General features: G+C 41.4%; 1 protein-coding gene across 1 annotated transcript in view; it reads left to right on the top strand.

The window, feature by feature from the left end:
- Nucleotides 1-20468, top strand: part of cubn (cubilin (intrinsic factor-cobalamin receptor)) — a 127396-nt gene that overhangs the window by 87396 nt on the left and 19532 nt on the right. The window contains exons 49-54 of the mRNA XM_037079515.1: nt 8974-9145; nt 10794-10997; nt 11787-11936; nt 12065-12186; nt 13766-13991; nt 15962-16149. Of these exons, the coding sequence (XP_036935410.1) occupies nt 8974-9145; nt 10794-10997; nt 11787-11936; nt 12065-12186; nt 13766-13991; nt 15962-16149 (1062 nt within the window). The remainder of the gene's footprint in view (nt 1-8973; nt 9146-10793; nt 10998-11786; nt 11937-12064; nt 12187-13765; nt 13992-15961; nt 16150-20468) is intronic.

The following is a 20468-nucleotide window of genomic DNA, read 5'->3' as shown; positions in this document are numbered from 1 at the left end:
GTAGAATCACAATAATAAATAGCAGATGTACAAGGTTAGGTTCTGGATTGGATCTTACCTTTTTAAATAATGCTCGTGAAATAAATGGTGTCTTACCGCAAAAACAATATAAGAGGTTGACATTACATTTGTTTTTATGAAGCTAAGTTTTTCCCTGTTCCGTGCATGTGCAGGAGACTTCCCAGGAGACAGAAAGTAGCCTAAATTAGTTACTGTTTATTGTGTAGAATGTGTTTACCATTGATAAATTGTAGTCTTATTTCATAAAGGTAGTGTAAATGGTGAAATCAGTGTAAACAGTGTGTTCAAACAGCTGCTAAATGTTTGCAGCTAAGATTTTAGATACAGAAGCAAGCAGGCTGGTACAGCGATGCTGAGACAAACTGACACCTTTTACAAGGAAGGAAACAACTTAATGTATTGCATTTAATTCAGAATTTACCGAAAGTATAGAAAAACTGAGAATTTGCTGTAGCTGTCTCTCTGGTTTTTCCTCAAAGTTTTTCCTCAACCACCAACTCATGAAATTAGGTGTAACAGACGGTGTTTGCAGCTTCACACTCTTGAAAATATGGGGGGACTACAACACATCTTGACTCTCCTTTAACTTGATAAAAGTTCTTGGTCATCCAGTATTTAAAATCCATTTGAAATTGAATGCTGGACAGTAACATTATCAATCGTATCTTCTTCCTTTTCCATACATTTGCTGTCATTCTCTGCTACTGCGCTTACACTTCAACAGTAAAAATCGTGCTGTATTCATAAGACTAATGCTAATACTTGTCTTTTCAGGTTGCGGTGGCCTACTGCATGTAGACAGGGGTGTGCTGAGTAGTCCCTTTTACCCCGACAACTACCTGCCTGGTCTGGATTGTAGCTGGCATGTAATGGTGACGCCTGGCTTCAGGATTTCTGTGACTTTCCAGAGCCCTTTCCAGATTCAGGGCTATGGAACTGGCTGCAGTTCAGGAGACTACCTGGAGGTAAACAGCACATGGATGTCACATCTGTATTATGAATATAGTCAGACCCATACATCTACAAGAAACAGTTTTGCATGTCAGAATCAACACAAAATTCCCATATAAATAACAAGACATTTACAACATTCACACATTCCTGTGCACACTCTCAAACCACTTCATGAACATGGAATAATTATGAACACTGTGTTTCTTTTACTTACACATTGACAATGTGTCAGATCTCTGTAAGGATTCTCAAGTTGGATTCATAGTTCTTCCACCACCACATATGACTCGAGTTTGATTGTAATTTGAAAGCAGAACAGATCAACCCCAGGAGTCTTCTGTTCTACTTGAGTGCCATTCTAGTTTGAGCATGGATTTAAAAGTAAACTATTAAATCCATCTGCTGATTGTCAGTTAACGTATATCAGCGATTATGCAAGATCATTTGGTAATCATATGTATGGTATTTATGTGTTACACTTGTGTAATGAAGGGGGAAAAAGAAACAACATATACTTTAACAGGATGAACACTGATATTTATTCACAGAATAAAATCAGGTTAAAACCACAGGTAAAAGTCCATAAAAAATGACAAGACCTGGGGTCTGGTGAAAGGGGCACTGAAAGGCTAAAATGAAGGTGCGCTGATTGTGCTGAGGGGTGTCACGACCGGGACAAGGTTTTTCAAAATAAAAGCACAACACTCTCCCAATGTACAATACATGCAATAAAAATACACAGATAAAACTACACACTAAAATCAGAAATGTTACAAGTTAAAAACACTGGGGGCTTAAAATGCACACAATAACATTACTATCTTACCCCTTTGACACTTAAATACAGGTATTTTCCCAGGCAGACCTGTTGGTAAAGAAATGGGGTCTACTTTAGCACCTAGTACTTTACAAGAGAACTGCAAAGACCACACACAGACTAATGTCATTCATTTATTCAGGGAGGATTCTCTGAGAGCAGTGCTCTCTTTTTAGGAATGCCCTGATCACATTCACGCCTGGGGGCTGCCCAGTGTGGCCGCAGTTTGATCTGCTGGCAACTGAGCAGCTCACTGGAGTGGTTGGGGTTAATTGCCTTGGTCGAGGATGCCACAGTGATGGTAGTAAGGGGGTCTTGGGGATCTTTTGGGGATCTAGTTCCAGACATCCTCTGATCACAAACGCACCTCTCTAACCTTAGGCCAAACTGCCCTGAATTACAAGTGTGAAACCACCTCAAAATGTGAATTAGAATTAAGTTTATATTTCATAATACTCGTCAGGTGCGACAGCTTCATTCTATTTTCACCTCTCTTTGTCTGAGGTTTTGGACTATTGATGATCAGTTGGTAAATTGCTTCTTCCATCACTCCCACTTATTCATTCACTGCTATCACCACAGCTCAGAATGGTCCGGATGGTTCATCTCCACTGCTGGGGGAACGTATTTGTGGTTCAAGTCCGCCATCCCTCCTCCAGACTACTGACAACCACCTCTTTGTTCACTTTGTGTCTGATGCTACTAATGAGGCCACCGGCTTTAAGCTGACCTTTGAAGCCCACAGTCAAGGTACAACCAGTATCTTTTCTATTTTTCCGTCACAGTACAATTCATCATATCAACATGGTTGATGTCTTTACAGCAAAACTCACTACAGGGACACTATCTGTGGGAGTGGGAGGGAAGCCCACACAGATTATTGACACGTTTACAAACCCCAATATAGAGAAAATTTCAGAGTGAAAGTGCCAAAATAACCATTGAAATCACTATAACCAGCCAAACTCTGACTTCTCAGATGTCTACTGATGTTAGCATGCAAACCAGCTAGCAGTGAAAGAAAAAAACAACAACACACATTCTCAATTCAAGTTACTAAAATGGGTGTTAAATTTGATGTGTCTTTCTACTAAACATATTTAGTTACAGAGACTCATTCTCTTATTGTAGGTTAAGGGACTAAAAACACTCATAATTATAGGTGACGTGAAAGGGAGAGGTTGGTTACATTGATTGAGGGATTAGCCCACTTTATGCCCACACACAGCTTACGGGGTCAATCAAGGTACTTTAATTACAGTTAGTGCCCAACTGCTGAAATTTGCATCAATTTTGATTGAACTGAAGTTACATCTAAAGTTCTGAAAAAATTGATTGGGAGCTTCCGTGTTAGAATCCCAAGCTCCCCTCTGTGTTCTGAATCTCATAGAATCTCACCCTCTCTTTCTGTTAACATTATGAACAGTAATAGTTGCTAGTTTGTTTTTACTGCTCTTGTGTTAGTGATGTCTGTTGTGCAGTTGTGTGTAGCTGAGATTGGAACATCTGGCTCTACCTCGTCATATTGGTTTTCAGACCCTTTTGATGAAGACACATTTAAGAATGTGTCCAGTAAGAGACTTTTGTTTGCGTAAAATGTATACAGCTCCTATGTATTCATTATTAAGGATAGGAGAATATGGTCTTGATTCAGTGAGTAATAATGGTCAACATCGTGTTACAATATAAAGTTATTCTTTCTCTTTTTCCACAGCATGTGGAGGCTTCATTGAGCTAAATGATAATGATCCTCCAGGGTATATCACTTCACCTAACTATCCTCAGAATTACCCCCACAACATTGACTGTATCTGGGTTATTGTTGTGCCCAATGGAGAAGCTGTCCAAATTGATTTTGAGGATGAATTCTACATTGAGCCCTCTACCAGGTACAGCTGCTACCTTCTCTTATGGGTGATATTTTCTTATCTTTTTCACCTTTCTACATGCGCATTACTGTTTAGATTCAGTTTCATGTGTACTTTATTTGGAAACTATATTCCTCCTCTGCCTTTTTGCTTTCCATTTCTAAAGTTTAATATCTTGTTTTTTTGATAAATGCAGTGAAACTCATTTATATTCCAGAAGAAATTCACCATTACTTTGAAATAAGATTATCATTTGTGCTTACAAATAAGCTATTCTAATATTCATATGATAGCTTGACAACTGTATAGCTGGTAGGGTCAAAGTTGAGAGACCTAAAATTGGGTTATAGGCCAGACATTGTTGGAGGATCACTGCTCATAAAGCTGATCTTAAAACTGAGAAGTTAAAAACAATGGTGATTCGTGTTTAACTATTTTTCGCATGATATTGTCTTTTCATCATTACCTTCACAAGATATATTTTCAGGTATTCATTCATGTATTTCTCAGTTGTGTGCATGACTACTTGGAGCTGCATGATGGCTCAGCTCTCAACGCTGAATTAATTTCCCGGCTCTGTGGCAACACCCGACCATCTACCCAACATTCAACAGCTTCCTCCATGCTGCTAAGGTTTCGTACTGACACCAGCGTTGTACACAAAGGCTTCAAAGCAAAGTACTCCATAGGTAAGCAAAACACAGGCAGTACCCACAATCTGATGGGACCTAAAAGATGGTTTTCCTAATCCAGCCAAAACCAAACAAGCAAATACCTTATTCAATAAGAGTAAACAAACAGAGACACTTTGGCACTTGGTGTCAAAATCAGGCTTTTTGTGTTGGGAAATATTTTGCTTGAAATTCTGATTGCAGTACATAATTAGCTGCCACCAAACTCCTGTATAGTAGGCTTGACGACAGGTTTCTAGAAGTACTTGAGTATGTTGATGAAGGTTCATAGTCATCCAGGTCATGGTAATTGTAAGCGTGGAAATATAGGCATCTGGATTTATTTCAGTTTCTTGAAGACGTGTCACCTTTCATCCAAGAGGCTTCTTCAGTTCTAACTAACTGGAGCAGAGGTGCAGGTCTTTAAGCTATGTGTGGGAGTGTCCTTACAGAGTCGTTAAGGACACTTACCTTTGGTGTGTTGTGATGGTTGTACCTTCTCAACAAACATGGAAACATCAGTAGTTAGGGTTGGGTTTCGAAGGTGAAGTGAATGTGTTGCATTCTTGAGTAGCTGGTTTTGAGCCCTCTGAAGGATCATTGTGGCCCTGTGTCCTTTCACCGTGGAACCCAACCGTAAGCTCTTAGGTATTATTCTGTGTTGCCTGCAAGTTTTATACTTCAATATAAAACATGCACATTAGGTCAATTCTCCAGTTATTTCTCTTGACTTGTGTACTAGCGTTTTTATTTGTTTGATCACTGGGGGTTGCACTGAAATTCCTGTGTACACTGTTCAATGACATTAAAGGCATATTATTCTGTCCCTATTGTAAATGGAAATGACCCAAACACTAATGGTCCTACATTTTGTATTCCCATTTCCTTACAGGAGTATGTGGAGGTACCTATATAGGTCAGAGGGGTGCAATCCAAAGCCCTGGCTTCCCAGGATCCAACTACCCTGATGGCTCTAGCTGTGAGTGGTACCTGGAGGGGCCCACAGGGCACTATCTCACTCTCAGCTATGGAAACCTAAGCCTGCAGACCACTCCAGGATGTGTTGCTGACTATGTGGAGATCAGAGAGTACAATGCCTCAGGTGAGTATACAGGAAGACTGAGTCTTAAAAGCCATCCCCATATAATAGTATTGAATTAATGAAAAAAATATTTCCAAAATTTGACATGATTCTCTGAGATTAAAGTTGCTTAACAGATTTCTGATGGCAGATGCATCTGCAACTTCCCTCCTCAAAATGATATGATTCCCTGACACAAAGAGAGAAGGGGAGGGAAATAAATGAAGAGTTGGTTTGTTTGAAATACGTCATACACACACAAACTGCGCATTGCCATTTCAGTTTACATCAGTGCAATTGATTTGTTTACTCCAAATCAATTGAGATATTGAAGTTCAAACTACTTTCAATCTGAACACATTGATGTCCAGAATGGCAAGTTTTTTTGTTCAGTTCAAATATAATTTGAAGTACCAATGGGTATCACTCATATTGTCACTAATCATATTGTTCATTTATTCTACGAGCAAAAGCCTATGTTTCTATATGAGAATTAAATGAATGATAAATAGATTCAAGGAATAACAAACTGTGGCAAAAGCCACTTTACTTGAAAATGACAAATCAAGACAACTAAGACGCAAACTTAGACCAACTATGAGGTAAATGTCCTCTTTTGTACTGTTTGCAGGACGCCTACTGGGCCGGCATTGTGGGAATGCACTTCCAGCTTCCATGGACACGTCTGACAGTTTTGCCTATGTCAAGTTTGTCAGTGACACCAGCGGAAATGCAGCTGGCTTCAGTCTGTCATTTGAAGCCAGTGTTGAAGGTGAAGTCATTCAAAAATACTTCTACTAAAGAAGGCTTTAAAGATCACAAACTACATTAATCATTTATAGAACATGATATATGCACATGCAGTACAAATGTATAGTTGTTGTCAAAAGTTTACAAGGACTGGTGAGGAAAATGTATATCATGCCAGTCTTCGGTTCCAGTTATTTCTACAGCTTTCTGTAATGGAATGAGTGGAATATATATCAACTCACATCGAAAGTATACATACAGTAGCTTGAAGGATCCATTTTTGTGATTATAGAAAGTTGAACGAATCATCATTTTTGTAGCATGGCCTCTTAAGGTTAATAGGGCTTATTTGATACACCCACTAGACTCAGCCACAAGTCTAAAGAGCTGACATTGATCTGAAAGAGCACATTCTTGATTTGAACAAGTCCGGAAAGCCACTCGGTGCCATTTCAAAGCAGTTACAGGTCTCAAGATCAACTGTACAATCAACTGTTTGTAAGTATGGTATTAAGTGTGATCAGCAGCAAACTTTAATCCACTGAAGTTTGCTGCTGATGACATTGACAAAGTAAAAACCTTCTGGAGGAAAACTCTGTGGTCCGATGAAACAAAGATGTAGTTTTTTAGCCCCAATGAGCAGCAATATGTTTGGAGGCGAGAGGGTGAGGGCTTTCACCCCAAGAATACCATACCTGTTGTCAGGCATGGTGCTGGTAGTATTATGCTGTGGGGCTTTTTTGCTGCCAGTGGATCTGCTGCTCTAAAGAAAGTAAATGGAATAATAAAGAAGGAGGATTACCTCCAAATTATTCAGGAAAACTAGAAGATTTGATCATGGGTGCCGTTTGGTGTTCCATCGAGACAATGATCCCAAACACACATCAAAATGTTAAAAGAATGCAGGGTTCTCCCCAGACAATGGAAGGGGGGCGCAGCGCCGCTATACTGCTAGCTCAGCGCCACTATACAAATTTTCAATATTAGCTGCTTTGTAGTGGGTGAGGGTGACGAGCGAGCGTCCGTCCGCCCGGTCCGATGATTGCGACCGTCTCCCCTGGTCCGACGATAGCGATAGCAGGTGAGGGTGATGAGCGACTGTCTCTAACCCCCCCCCCACCCCCCCCGATCGACAACAGCGACCGTCGTCTCTTCCCCCGGGATGACAGTGCGCCGCTACACTAAAAATTTCTGAGGAGAACCCTAGAATGTCTAAATCAGGCTAGAATTGACTTTTTTTGAATTATCTTCTCAAAGTCCTAACTTGACTGTAAAGAAGAACAAGTCTGTGCCAAGAAAACAACAAATTTAGATGAACTTCATTGATTCTGTCAAGAGGAGTGATTCTAAAATTAAGCCATTGGACTACCAGAAGTGTGTGGATGAATATAAAAATAACCTAATTGAGGTGAAAATGGGGAAGGGAAAAGGGAAATTTCACCAAGAATTAATGTATATTTTTGAGCAAGCAGATTTGGTCACATTTTGAGAAGACCTGTAATTAATTCATAACTGAACCAAACTTCAGGAATGTTTTTCTATGACAAAGTAGTTTGTGTTCCACTCATCGCATGACATGAAAAATGACAGGTGAAATCACTGAAACGGAAAACTGCCATTATATACATTATATGTTATTTACAAGGTAATGTAAACATTTGGCCTTGACTGTATATGTTAGCAACTGCTGTTCAACATTGTGGGTATTTGCAATCATCTGGATCAGGATTTAGATTGTTTTCCATAAAACAGGTTGTCCAAATGTGTTGAGTTAATAATTGTGACTGCAGACCCAGTAGCTCAAAGCACAGATCAAAAGAAAGCTTATTTGCTTTAGGATCAAAGAGAAGAATAGGTTAACATTAATTCACTTAGAAAATGTTATTTGTCATGTTAATTGTAGAACAAGTTTTACATTTCCTTTCCTTCTACTGCAGTCTGTGGGGGAGAGTTGAATGCTCCCTCAGGAACTATCTCCTCTCCCAATTACCCCAACTTGTACCCACACAACCGGGTGTGTCGCTGGGAGCTCAGGGTGTCACCAGGCCGCAAAGTAACACTCACCATTAATGACCTAAGACTGGAAGAGTCTGGTAATTCGTGTGCATTTGACTATGTTGAGGTAAGTCCCTTGCCACTATTCCTCATGTTTCAGCAACCTTACCTTTTTAATAATGTATCTTTGTGACCTCAAGTCAATTCCATTAACTTCAAATGTATTTAAAATGTTGCAAAAATCTGTTTCAGATACAGTGAATAGACAGTGAAGACACCTAGTCAAACAATTTCCTGATTATTTTGTAATCTCGTCAAGGAGTTAAGAAAGACTATAACATTTGATAAAACATTAAAGAGAAAAATAGGAAAATTTCATTTCTTCTGTCTAATCTTAGTTAGTTAGTTAGTTGCCAATATTAGTAATATTAACATTAGTGAAATGAGTGTTAACAGTGTTAACAATGTATACAATAAAAGAGGGTGATAGGATGTACATCCGAAAAGAAAAGTTAAACATGGAATAAAGATTTGACAATAATGTGATCGCTTGTCAGCTAAGTTAAGAATAATTAAGGTTTGAATATCTACAGTATTCATATATATCAAAAAGTCAAAGCTTTAAAGAAGGTGAATCATTTTCCTATCCACTGTTTCTCTAAACTATCAGAATGGCATCTTAAGATCCTGATCCAGACCTCTTTGTGTAAGGCCAGAATAATTGTGTCTTATGTAAATTACAGCAGATCTCCAATAGAGGACTTGATCCTGGGAATAGTACCCCTGTGTCTCAGTGACCAGTGCTGTGTCTTCTAGGTCCTGAATGGCTTGGCAGTTGATTCCCCTCGCCTCCAGCGATTCTGTGGTACAGTGCCAGCAGGCACCCAGGTGCACTCCTCCAGCAACACCATGACTGTTGTGTTTCACACTGATGCTTCTGTGTCCAATGGTGGCTTTATGGCGACTTACACCTCTGAGGAGCCTGCAGGTGAAATGTTTCCTTGCATAAAACTAAAATTGAACTACTACTCACAGTGTGTGTGTGTGTGTGTGTGTGTGTGTGTGTGTGTGTGTGTGTTTGTGTTTGTGTTTATATGTATATATATATATGTGTATATATATATACACACACACACATACGCGCATACTTCAAATTTATCTGCCCCTCACACAGAAACCAGATGCAAATTTTGTTTTTGAGTCTTCTTGATTTGTAGGTGTGGCATTCCTAAAAGAAGGCATGCTTGATCTAAATCCAATAATTTAGCTACTGAAAATCAAATTTAACCTTGCAATGACTTTCCCCCCAAATTCTGTATGTGAACACAGTGTGTATAAAATTACCAAACTACATTTAATACACAGCCAATTTCTGATATACTGTACTTACTTAAACATGTAGAAAGCCTTAGAAGTCCACCAAAAATCTATGGCTATCAGGAGATGGGGTGTTATTATTTTTAACCAAAACATAACTTTTTTTGAGTCACTTCAGCGTTATTGAGACTAGCAGAAGTTCAGCAAGATTAAAACTTGTCATAACAAGAGAGAAATATACATTGATTGAGTAGTAGAGACTAAATGCTGATAGTGAATTTAACAACTGACCATTTGCTGTTTTTCAGTGTACACTTGTGTTCTCTGGTCTCGTAATCGAGATCTCAATCTCACCGGGGCCCAGACGCCGTCAGGGGCCCATGAAGGAAGAGAAAAAAAACAAACACAGCTGTCCAGAATTGCCACAGGCCCTGTTTTGTGAATGAAATGGCTGGGGGCGGGTCAGTAGGGTAATGCTGAGTGGCCTTGATACCTGTCAGTCATGATGAGTCGCGTCTCGTCTCCTCTCTGCTGTGTCTGCAGCTGAGCACTGTCGGCCGAACCGATGCATGTCTCTCTCCCCGGGCCGGGAGAGTTATCATACCATAACAGACCAAATAATAGCCGGGGCGATTATTGTTTCAATCACTTAACAGACCAGGCGTTTATTTGGGACCAGGAGGCAATGTGTGACAGGCGTTGAAGTCCTTCTTCTCAAAAATCCAGGTTGAAAATGTCACAAACTTCGCCAGCCTCTCGGTGAATTCTCTGGCATTCTTCTGCAAGTGCGGTTGTTGCGGTGGAGGAAAAGATTTAGTCAACCAGCACTCGCGGCAAACTCCTCATCTCTGCTGTCACTCACGGTGGCGCACATTTGTTTCTCCATCGCCCTGATCATTTTGCAGGACACTCTCTCGTGCCCGTTTGCTGATCACCCATCCCCGCATGTTTATCTCAAGCTCCTCACTAACCTTCTCCCTCCCTCCACCAGGCAGCCTGGCCCTGTTGCTGTCCTCCTCGGACAGACGCTGAAGCTCAGTCTGATTTTTTCACCAATTTCTCACGTTCTTGACTGCGTCAACAGAGAAACATCTAGGTGCAACAACTAAATAAATAAATGAATAAATAGGCCGTCCATCGGCCCGTTATTGATCAGCCCACTGTGAAAAATCCCGGTAGTCCTGAAAGCCAGTCCACCCTGCAATGGCAGTTCTCTCGAGTGGCTGTGTGTGTGTGTGTCTAAGTGGTTGATGATAATTCATAATAACGTGTTTGTGCCTCTCACTGTAATTCTACATTTCCATGTCACCTTTTTGTAGATTGTGGTGGAGTCTTGAACAACCTCGCTGGTGGGAACTTCACTTCCCCTGGGTACTTAGTGTCCAACTACAGTAGCAACCTCAACTGTGAGTGGCTGATCCAGAACCCACAACACATCAATTCCTCTATTGTGGTGCTGATAGAAGACCTGCACCTTGAAAATCACCAGACTTGTGAGAAGGACTACCTCCAGTTCCGCTTAGGTGAGTGCAACACAGAGAGCGTTGATGCCAGGATCCACTGAATGTAGGTTGTTAATCATGGCCAAGAAAAAGTGCTGTAGTCCGCTGTAGTGTTTACTTTGTTTCCCATTGTTTTCGGAAAAGGCGAAGTTGACAGTTCAGTTTATCACTCACCACCTTCTCACCACTGGTTGGCGATCACCGCCATGCTCTCCCTGTGTCTGTGAATGTAGCCCCCTGTTGCTGCTGTTGCTTTGGTCTCATGTACCTATCGGTGTGATTATGAATGTGAGTGGGCTTTTTGGGTCTTGTCCTGTGGTGGATGGGGAACGTATTCAGGGTATGCTTGAATCCTTGAATCTTATCACTACCCTTACTACTATCTCTTGTGACTGTATTACTGTAGGTGTGATGTGACAGCACACCACAACTCTGCACAGAAAAAGCAGGTCTGGGGAAGATATGGATGGATGAGCAAAAATTATGTGTGAATTTTGGAGTGAGCGTTATGAAGTCTGATGTCACCTGGTAGGAAGTATTTCCTTCGCTGTTCTTTTAGGCAGCAAGGTTGAATGAGTCTTAAGCTTGTCCAGAGTTTTGTGGAGGAGGTGACAGACAGTGTCCATGATGGCCAGCAGTTTCCCCAGCATCTCGTCCTCCTCCACCTCATCCAGGGTGACAAGCTTGGAGCTAACAGCAGACCCTGCCTTTTTGATGAGTCTGTTGGCGTCCTTCGCTTTGATGCCCGCACATCAATTATGGACTGTCCTTATGATTTTCTTCTATTAAACTTTGAACTCTCTCCCTCAGGTGACTCAGATGGGGAGCTGTTGGCCAAATTTTGTGGACAGACCATCCCAAGAATTCCCATTGTAGTTTTTACCCCAGATCTCTGGGTCCATTTCCAGACTGACGCCTCCCAGGGAGACCTAGGCTTTAAGGCAAAGTACTTGTTCTCGGGTAAGACACTCAAGGGTTTATCAACTTAATGTGCAACAGGTTGTACTTGGATATGAGATAGTATTCATCTGATCTAGCAGTCCTCATGTTACCATCATGTCCTTACATGCATCATTATCTTTGTGCAGAGTGTGGAGGCTGGCAGACAGGTGAGGGCGGGGCGTTATCCAGTCCGAACTACCCCAACATCTACCCTGGCCCCAGTCGCTGTGCTTGGCTGCTAGAGGCTCCAGTGGGCCACACTATTACGGTGAGTCTGCATTATGAGACAGAAGCACTGACTGAAGCCAAAGAATGAAAGTAATGTACAATCTGCAGTATTTCAACCGTCATTTATCATATTTGCTCTGATGGTGATTCTATTACTTCTGTTTTTATATCATGTTTAGATGTTGCTTCTCTGAGGGACTTATCACCTTTGCACGATAGCTGAAGGGTTTAACTAGCTTAAATTATATACAGTGCATTTATAGTAATGGAGCCAAACAAAAGGGTTGTTACAAAGATTTTTAACTGAATCTAAATGTCAGGACTTGAGTTTACAGTAACTCTGGTAGCTGCAGACTCAATAGTTAGACTCATAGTTATAGTGACGTATACTCATAGTGACATCATAGTTGTCGAACCGAGTTCAATAGTATGACTGTACAGAATGTGCTGTGCTCACAGTACACAGCCACTGAGCCTGTGCTGCAGCAGCTTGTTCACTCAATGGCTCTAAGCACACAGCCACTGACGCAAAGTGAGCAGCAGCATCACAGTGGTAGACTGTTGTTCAGCAGATAATCAAGTAACACAAAGCTCCCTCACCAAGTCCAATACAGGAGCGCTGTGGCAACAATACACATACTCATGTTAGGATAAAGTACACAGCTCCTGAGCCAAAGAGATTGCGGTGGCTGCAACAACCTGCTTCAGCAACTAATGTTCACATTAGCTAAAAAAAAACCCAGAGTCTCTGTCGAGTTGGGTAGCCTTTTCAGACTGAGGTAAATTTGTGATGGTTTATTGTTTATGTACTTATCAGTGCTTTTATCTTAAATGATAAGAGAGTTTGTTGAATGTGGTGAACTAGCCACTAATCGGAATCAAACAATTAGAATGTGCTACTGAGGAAAACGACCCTGCAGTAGTCAAGGGTGTTTACAGGCACCAGCTCTGATCGGCGGTGATGGGAACATGCATAGGATGCAACGAATTACACTGAAGGACAAGTTCACCTCAAAATGAAAATTGAGTCATTAACTACCCTCCTGCCCCCTTGTCAGTAGGAAGTCAGGTGAAGTTTCAGTTGTTTTTTTATGTTTTTAAACATATCCCCAGCTACTTCAGTTGTTGAGGAGAATACTGCAACGCTGTCTTGCTATGAAGCTCAGAAAGTGTTTTGTGAACTGTGAACATTTATGTGGAACTCTTAACAATCCGTCAGGCATGGAGTGTGAGGAGGTTTAAGAAAGACTTCCCTCTTCAATGTACAAACAAAAAACAGAAAAAAAAACTTGTCTCCTGGCAATAGAAAGGAGTAAATAGCTTATTTTTACCAACCATATGTGAAAAACCTGCATGTGCATCAAAAATCGTAGTGCAGTGGTACTCCTCTACCTCTTAAAAGCTGTATACTGCAAATGGTCACTGATATACAAGTATTGCTGGTCACCCACTGATAACTCCAATGAAAAATTAAAGAATCAGTGTGCTGCTGTCCATTGTAGTTGCTGAGGCAACAACCAGTGTTTACAAGTTCATATATTGCTCCCAGTTGTGCAATACCAGGACCTACTGCTTGGTAACCACCCACATAAGTGTCCTCTCTCTCCATTTTACTGCAGCTGACCTTCAGCTACTTCAACCTAGAACCCCACTCTAAATGTCAGTGGGACTCTGTCACCATCTTCAATGGAGGTTCCCCTGGCTCCCCTATCATTGGCCAGTACTGTGGGACCACCTCCCCGGGAGTCATTCAGTCAGGATCCAACAAGCTTGCTGTAGTCTTCCTGGCTGACCACAGTGTGTCCAAAGGAGGCTTTTTGGCCTCGTGGTCTGCAGATTCCTCAGGTGAGTTTATACTAGTCAAAGGAAAATGCTGTAGTGTCTGTCCATCACAGTGACAGAAGTATACACAAGTACTACACACATCCGCCAGACACTGCTGTTGTTGATCCACTCTCTCAGTACGGTTAACATCAGCTGCCACATCAGTGTTAAATGTGCAGCTTCAGTTTAATACATGTTTAATAGTCGTAACGGTAACGGCGTTGTCACGATGGAAATAGTAATCAGTTAGATTACCCGTTACTGACAGAAAGTAACGCCGTTAGTAACACTGTTTATTGTAACGCCGTTACTCCCAACACTGATAGTTGATGCATATAAAATAATTTGCATCTCTCTGTCATTGCTTGCAATGTAATAGGTGTAATTGGCAACATGGTTCATACTGCACTTAATAGTAAAGGGAATATTTAGATTGAGTGGGACAGTTTGCTCAGCATTGCTCACCTAATCCATCATTCAATTTCAGGGTGTCAACATATATACCCTTTAAACCACCCAGCCACCCAGCAGTATATAAAGGTATTCAAAGTAGTTCAAACTTTACTGGATGCAGCCCTAAAGTTATGAAAATATTTAATCTTCCATAGTTATAAATCTTAGATATAATATATGTTATTCTGTTATAATGGTCTATTCAGTTTATTTAGTCATGAAAATGAAGACAGTGTGTGTTTATGTAGTTTGTTAGGCCATTAGGCATTTTAGGAAAGAAATTGACATAGAACAGGAGTGTGGTTCATGTTCGCTCATCACCGCCTTGTTTAACAGTTTCATCAGAGTTTTTAGCCTCGATTTTCACAGTACACTAGCTTCTCTATTTTAGCTAAATATTTTTTTCTCATTGCATTTGAGGCAAAGAATAGGCAGTGTAGTAACAGATTCTTGCTTTATATTTAATCAGCAGTTGATAGCACGTGTGGCGGTCTCCCTCATGAGATCTGTCAACGCTCTTTGTGTCTGTGGATTCACACGTGCAACTGAAAATATGTAGTTGATACAAAAGCTGTGCAGCTGCCAGATGGACCTATACTGACATAAAAGTGGTGACTTAGGTGCAGGCAACATGGACAGATCATCGTCAATTTGCATATGATACCAAAGTTTTAGTGATACAGAGCTGGTTGAAAATCAACAGAGTTCCTGCTTAAGAACCTAACATTTTGAATGCAGGACGTGTTTGACAGTGTGGGGGGCTGGGAGACCTGGTAGGATGGCCATTGAGAAGCAACAAAAAGTTGCACTGTAATGTTAATGATGGATCTGGACTTTCTCACCCCCCAAGATAGGCAGAGGATGTTTGTGAACACACGTTCATAAACTGGTTGCATCTCTTCTGTCAGTCGCCAATGCGTGAGGAATTTCTGATGAAAATACCTGAAGAGAATTGTGCAGTAAACTGACAATCATTTCTGCTGAAATGTTTAAAATGTTTAAATTCACTGCAGCACACCTGTCACCTGAGCATAATAGTTTGTGTGTCTTGTAACCACCCACACTCAATAAAATATTCAAACCAAATAATTCAAATTATATCATGGACATAGCGTATTTTATGATTATCAGCCTACAATATCATGACGTCATCAATATTATGCTTCAGCTTTTTGTTTGTCAACAGTCCTCGATGAAAGTGAAAGTAACATGACGGGGAAATTAATGATTTAACAGGAAGAAAAAAAACTGCATGCTTTCACTCAAATGACACTTCAGCCTCCATCATAACTGCTCCTCAAGTGATAGTCTGAAAATCGGTCCTTTAAATTTACAGTAAGATGTTGGCAGATACAAACTCTGTTCTGAAAATGGTCCACACCCTATTTCTCCAGAATCTTCTCGTCCTAAAGATGAGATCATCAGCCCTGTGAAAGAAGCACATTCAGTCAGCTTGTTTCATTCAATCTTCCATTGATATTACTGCTGTGATCATTTTAAACATGCACCGTGCAGTCACATATTCTGTTTCTGACCAGGCTGCGGAGGGGTGATCCATGCTGATACCGGAACAATCAAATCTCCGAACTATCCCCAGAACTTTCCTGCAAATGTTGAGTGTTCCTGGCAGATCATTGCCCATGAGGGAAACCACCTGGAGATGAGCTTTAACAGTGATTTCCAGATTCCAGACAGCACCGGGACCTGCCAAAGCAGTTACATCAAGGTACTAGTAGACGCTAACAAGACAAGAAATACAAGCTAAAGTTTCGTTATGATTGTCACACCAGCTGGTTCATAGGTAAATGAATGCTGCTGCTACTTTGCCTGCACATACGCTACATTTGCTTTTAGACCTTTGGTGAGTGATTTAAGGTTCCTGTGAATTACACTGCCAATAAAAAGTATTCACTGCCCTTGGATGTCTTGATTAAAAACATGTATTATGAAATAATTCATAAGTATTCACCGTCATCGTATTACATCGATTGATCTAATTCAACAGGACCAGTCTGCTGATGTGTGTAGTCTCACAGTTAGTGAAATGAAGAACATCTGAGTGCAGTGAATGTGTCTCAAGTGATTGTACTATTAAGACACCCGTGTCTGGAAGGTCCAGTCACTGGTTAATCAGTACTCCTGGGCAACTTACACCATAAAGACAAAAGAACACTCCTCCTTTGAGGACACAATCTGAACTTCTTGGCCAGAGAAGACCTCCTCTGTGTGAAAGTCTCAGAGGCAGCAATTTTCCAATATTGATGAACTGAACCAGTGAGAATGGATAAGCTGGGGGCATGGAGCGAGGGCATGTCGGTCTACACAGGTCCTTCACTCAACAAAATAAAGAGAAATGTCCCACAAAGCAACATTACATGACCAAACAACAATAACATAGTAACTGTAAATGTCTTCGGCAACTTATATGAGGAAAAAAATACCACAGTTAAACCTGGCGAAGTGTCTGTTCTTCTGTCTGTCCTCCTGCCTGTCCCATGACTCTTCGTCCCATTTCTGTCTGAAAAACATCATGTCACTGGCAAATAAATTTAACTCACAGAGTGCTTGTGTTGAAAAAAAAAATCACCTTAAAGGTCAGTCCTCCAAACCGAGACTTCATGAACTTTCCCCCAGAAAACAGCTTCCAGTTTACTGATGGTGATTGTGTAATTATGTAATTTAAAGCAAAAAATGTAACTTCATTATTTTTCAGGATGTTTGGTGGGTCAGGATCTCAATCACTACACATTAGCATCCATATGATTATAAACAGTCAGCAGGTATATGTTTAGATTGACAGGAGGACACTGGGGCAACACCTTTAAAAAACACAGACATCATCATCATGACGTGTGCGTGACCTCACGCCTCTTTAGGAGCCACAGTGGTGGCTTTCTGTGTGAATTACACAGCCACTGGCTGCAGCGATAATAGGGCATCTCTGTGTGAAAAGGGCTTATGTCAATCTACAACAGCCGTCTTTGAACAGATGGGGTGGCCTAAGACATTACTTATCACCCACTTATGATGCAGTATTGAGCTCCCTTTCTGAGACAGCTTAACAACCATTCACGTGTGCTCACTTAGCCCTGGCAACCGGTTGGGTCAACCACCCACAAACGTCCGTAACGACTGTGAAACTCAAAGCTCACGTGTGTCTTAAGGACGGTCAGGAAGGTCACACCCACACAGAGTTTAAAGCTGACAAACTCCACTTAGTAGGAACTGAAGAAGCCTCTTGGATGAGAGGTGAAACATCTTCAAGAAACTGAAACATGTCCATTTGCCTATGATACAGCGCTTTGAATTGCTGCTAATAACAGTATACAATTTCTGCTGTGGATTCTTGGTGAACATCTAGTGGACACTGTCCTTCCACTTTGACTGCATTTGAGCACTAAGCATTAGTTATGTAAACACAAAGCCTGCCACCTCTCCACTTACCAGAGAGCTGTGTTCTGTGTACTCTGAGCAAGGTTTGCCCATCCAGTCAACAACTTGATCCAGGATGTTACGGATGAGCCTCATCCACTTAATTTTGTGGTGACCATACAATACATAGAAGAAGGCTCGGAGGAATAGCTTTAAATCCAAGTAGAGTGAGCTTAGCTCTGATTCTGGCTCTGTTTCTTCTCTTTCTTTCAATAACCAGGTAACATGTTCAGCAGTTTTCTTGTAATCATGATGACAAACCAACCAACAAACAAATGGATGCGGGGGAAAACAAAACTTCTTTGACAGTGGTCATACACACCCTGTAAGGTGGGAAAGTGAGGCTATCCAGACAGACATGGTGGTTTGGTTGGCGGATGGGGTGAAGAGCTGGATGGTAGAAGAGGATCGGAGAGTGCGGGAGGGTGTGTGGATATAGATAAGTTCATCAAGGTATGAAGGTGCCAGGTTGTGGAGGATCTTGAAAGTGAGGAGTAGAATCTTAAAGTGAATGCAGGATTTGATGGGGAGCCAGTGGAGTTGCTGCAGGGCTGGAGTGATGTGTTCAGTAGAGGGAGTTCTGGTGATGATACAAGCAGCTGCATTCTGGACCAGTTGGAGTTTATGGAGTGGTTTCCACAGAAGACCATGGAGGAGAGAATTACAGTAGTTCAGACGGGATGTAATCAGGGTGTTTACAGGAATGGCCGTGCAGGGTGGTCTAAGTTTTGGCCCTCATTTATCAATAAGTTGTTTAGGCTGGGATATATATGGGATATATATATTGATATTGTATTGTTTATGTGATTTGACACTGGTAGGTACATACAGTGAACACATGTACGTACAATGAAAGTCTATTATTAGTTTGATAACTGTTAAACTGGCACTGAGCCCATAAAAAAATATTGTCCAATGAGTCAATAAAGTATATTGTATATCTTCTTAGAATCTGGATATCGTTATATGGTGATATGGTATAAATGTCTTCCTTGGTTATAAAGGCTGCGGTGATGTCCTTTTAGAAACTTAGCAGGCTGCTCTACTCGTTCTAATACTTGCCTTTACCGACTTAGTCATTATACAACCAAGTACCATAGTCGCTGTTGCAATGTGGATATTGAGGAATTTAGTTGAACATACTGAGACATTTGATTGTGTTCCCCTCTCCATCTATGGAGTGCTTTTGAATAGAACTCAAAATATTGAGATATGTGTAGACTAAAAATGTTGCATTATTATTTTCAGGCTGCATCGCCCAGCCCTAGTTAGTATAAGTCAATGCTGGGCGACTAGGTAGTTATATTGGTGCTTATAATGCACATAGTTGCCTCTTATTGTAGTTTTAAAGCTCCCATATCATAAAAAACACATTTTCTCTGGTCTCTACATATATAAGCTGGTCCCCCCTGAGCCTGCCAACTCCCAGAATGAGGAAAACAAGTGAATCCCACATGGTCTCTGCAGCCCACCCACTGGTAACATGGCGCTCCCACAGGCTGTTCAGATTCTGCTCCTGTTGTTAGGTAACGAAAGGAGTCATTATCATAGGCCGACCTCCTCTGCGTGGTGATAGGAGATATCTGAGAGGGGGGCGTTCATCCCCGAGGTGAAGTTCAGTGTGTCCAGCAGTGAGACGGCAGAGTTTCACAATGTTGTCGCTTAAAGCTCGACACGCAAGTAGCTCTGTTGTTGGTTGTAAAAATCAACATCAGTGCCTATATTCTGTCCCAGCTACAGAACAGCAGAAGAGACAGTGGTTGCATTTCATTTTTAATGACAACGTGCCGGCTGCGCTTCCTGCTTGTATGTGTGTGCTAATCGCTTCACATCGGACTGCTTCATTAACGAAGGTCAGTACAAAGCTGACTTTGCCTCAACACTGACCCTCGTACAAGGATCAGTCTCAACCATACCCGACCCAGCAACTGCACCCGAGCCACCGAAAAGTGTCGCCGCAATGTAATAGTATTTACAGTTGCCTACGAGTATGGTGAAGTCAGCTGGAAACTGGCTAACTAGTTGGCTCCACTTTAGTCCACTGTGCAATAGCATTTGAAGCGAGTTTAATGTTAATAATATTATGATGGAGCTTGGTTGTCACAGTAAAAAGTCTGGAAAGGTGCAGACTGGAGACTGAGACGATGCTAACAGTGTCCAAGTGTTTGGAGACTGAGTTGGAGACAAACACAGCTTTCGCTAGCTGTTAGCCATTAGCTCCATGGTAGTAAACGTAACAACACATACGAACAAACTAACATTATACAGACACACGAACCATTCTGAAACATCCTGCTGCAGCCACAGAGTCTGTAATTCTTCAGGAGCCTCTCCTTCTGGGTCCAATTCTGGGTCAAACTGGTTCGGTTGAACGAAAAAATCTCCGCGAGCCATAGCATACATATATATATCCACCGTAAACATTAGAGCATGCTACTGCTAACGCAAGGGGCATCCTCTCCCTGAGGGTGATGCAGCAGGTAGGGCTCTCCAAGTAGGTGTTGACAGATGGAGCTCATTAGCATTTAAAGGTGCAGGCACAGAAACAGACTGCTCTGAATAGAGCTCTGTAGAGCAACTTTTAGACAGCTGAAATTCAGGACCACGGATGGG

This window comes from Acanthopagrus latus, chromosome 19 (genome assembly GCF_904848185.1).
Source record: "Acanthopagrus latus isolate v.2019 chromosome 19, fAcaLat1.1, whole genome shotgun sequence".
Lineage (NCBI taxonomy): Eukaryota > Metazoa > Chordata > Actinopteri > Spariformes > Sparidae > Acanthopagrus > Acanthopagrus latus.
This window is presented reverse-complemented; position numbering and strand designations above follow the sequence as displayed.